We start from the raw sequence: 1,490 nt of genomic DNA on the forward strand, positions 1-1,490 counted from the left end.
GAAATAATGTACCTCAAGCATTGCAGTGAAAGCATTCCCTAAAAGATACTAAAGTAAGTACACTCAATAGCTGTAAGCAAGATAGTGAGAGAGAAATACATCTTTCGGATGAAGAAAAATATGATTTACAATGCCTCTAAGTAGAGCCTAAAAGGGGCTCAATGAAACTAGCTAGACTCAAGGGGGAGCCAAATACATCTCTTTGTATATTCGCACAAAACTTCAAGCAGATATCTAAGGCCATCAAACCAGAGACAAAAAATAGCTAACTGTCAATGTTATCGACAAAAAAGGGTTTTCTGTTAAAATATGGCTCGTGCAAAAAAATGACATGCAACACCAACATTGACAATAAAATACATATTTACTATGTGTGTTTCTTGTTCATTGCTTTCCTTAGTGCTTCTCTGATTTGCTGATTTCTGAGACTATATATTAGAGGATTAAGCAGTGGAATTATAACTGAATAGAAGATAGACACAAACTTCTCATAATGAGAGGATTCCTGCTCAAGTGGTCTTATATACATGAAACCAGAAGTGACATACAGCAAAATAACCAGTGTAAGATGAGAGCTACAGGTGGAGAAAGCCTTTTGGCGCCCTCTGTTGGATGGAATCCTTAGGATGGAAGAGATAATACAAATGTAAGTGGACAGGATGACTACTGAACATACCGAAATCACTGTGGTAGCAAGCACAAAACATGTGAGTTTGCTCAGGAAAGTGTCATTGCAGGACAATTTTAATAGAGGGTCAAAGTCACAGAGGAAATGGTCAATCTTATTGGGAGCACAAAAGGACAATTGGGAGATGTAGGCCACTGGGATCACTGGTGATACAAATCCAACAATGTAGCATAATACAATTAATTTACAACAAAACGTATTAGACATGATGCTGTTATACCTCAAAGGCTTGCATATTGCTAAGTAACGGTCGAAGGCCATAATCATTAGAAGGCCATCCTCTGTTGTCCCAAGTGAGACGAAGAAATAGAACTGTGTGATGCAGCCTAGCAGTGAAATCCTTTTGTCGTTGCTTAATAAGTCTGCCAACATCTTTGGCATGGTGACAGAGGTGTACCACATCTCCACAAATGAAAGGCTGCTGACAAAGAAGTACATAGGGATATGAAGGCGTATATCCAGCTTCACCAACCAGATGATAAGCATGTTTGATGCAACAGTACATGTGTAGATACATAAATAGATGAAAAATAAAATTGATTGTTGTTGTGGAGTACCTGGATGTCCAGTGAAGATGAATTCATCAACCACAGTTTGGTTTCTTCTTTCCATTTATTTCTGTTTTATACCTATTAAAATAACAAAAAACTGTTTCCCAAATCGTAGTAACATTTTAAAGTTTTCTCTTAGTCACTGTTACATATGGAAACATTGCAAGAAGTTATCAGAGAATGCAAAATCTATGGATTTCTATTTGTTTTCATTGCATGCACCATGATATTTTGATCCTTAATAAACTCAA

The 1,490-nt window shown here is 36.9% G+C and overlaps 1 protein-coding gene across 1 annotated transcript; it reads right to left on the reverse strand.

Moving 5' to 3' along the window:
• Positions 1–367: 367 nt before the first annotated feature.
• Positions 368–1,174, reverse strand: LOC138301589 (olfactory receptor 6Y1-like). Its single transcript, XM_069242106.1, has one exon. It carries the CDS (start codon positions 1,172–1,174, stop codon positions 368–370), a length of 807 nt encoding a protein of 268 aa, XP_069098207.1.
• Between the last annotated feature and the right edge of the window lie 316 nt (positions 1,175–1,490).

This window comes from Pleurodeles waltl, chromosome 6 (genome assembly GCF_031143425.1).
Source record: "Pleurodeles waltl isolate 20211129_DDA chromosome 6, aPleWal1.hap1.20221129, whole genome shotgun sequence".
In the NCBI taxonomy this organism is placed as follows: Eukaryota; Metazoa; Chordata; class Amphibia; order Caudata; family Salamandridae; genus Pleurodeles; species Pleurodeles waltl.

Bases quoted from the DNA above. Each gene is read 5' to 3' on its own strand.
- LOC138301589 (XM_069242106.1), bottom strand. From the start codon at position 1,174: ATGCTTATCATCTGGTTGGTGAAGCTGGATATACGCCTTCATATCCCT.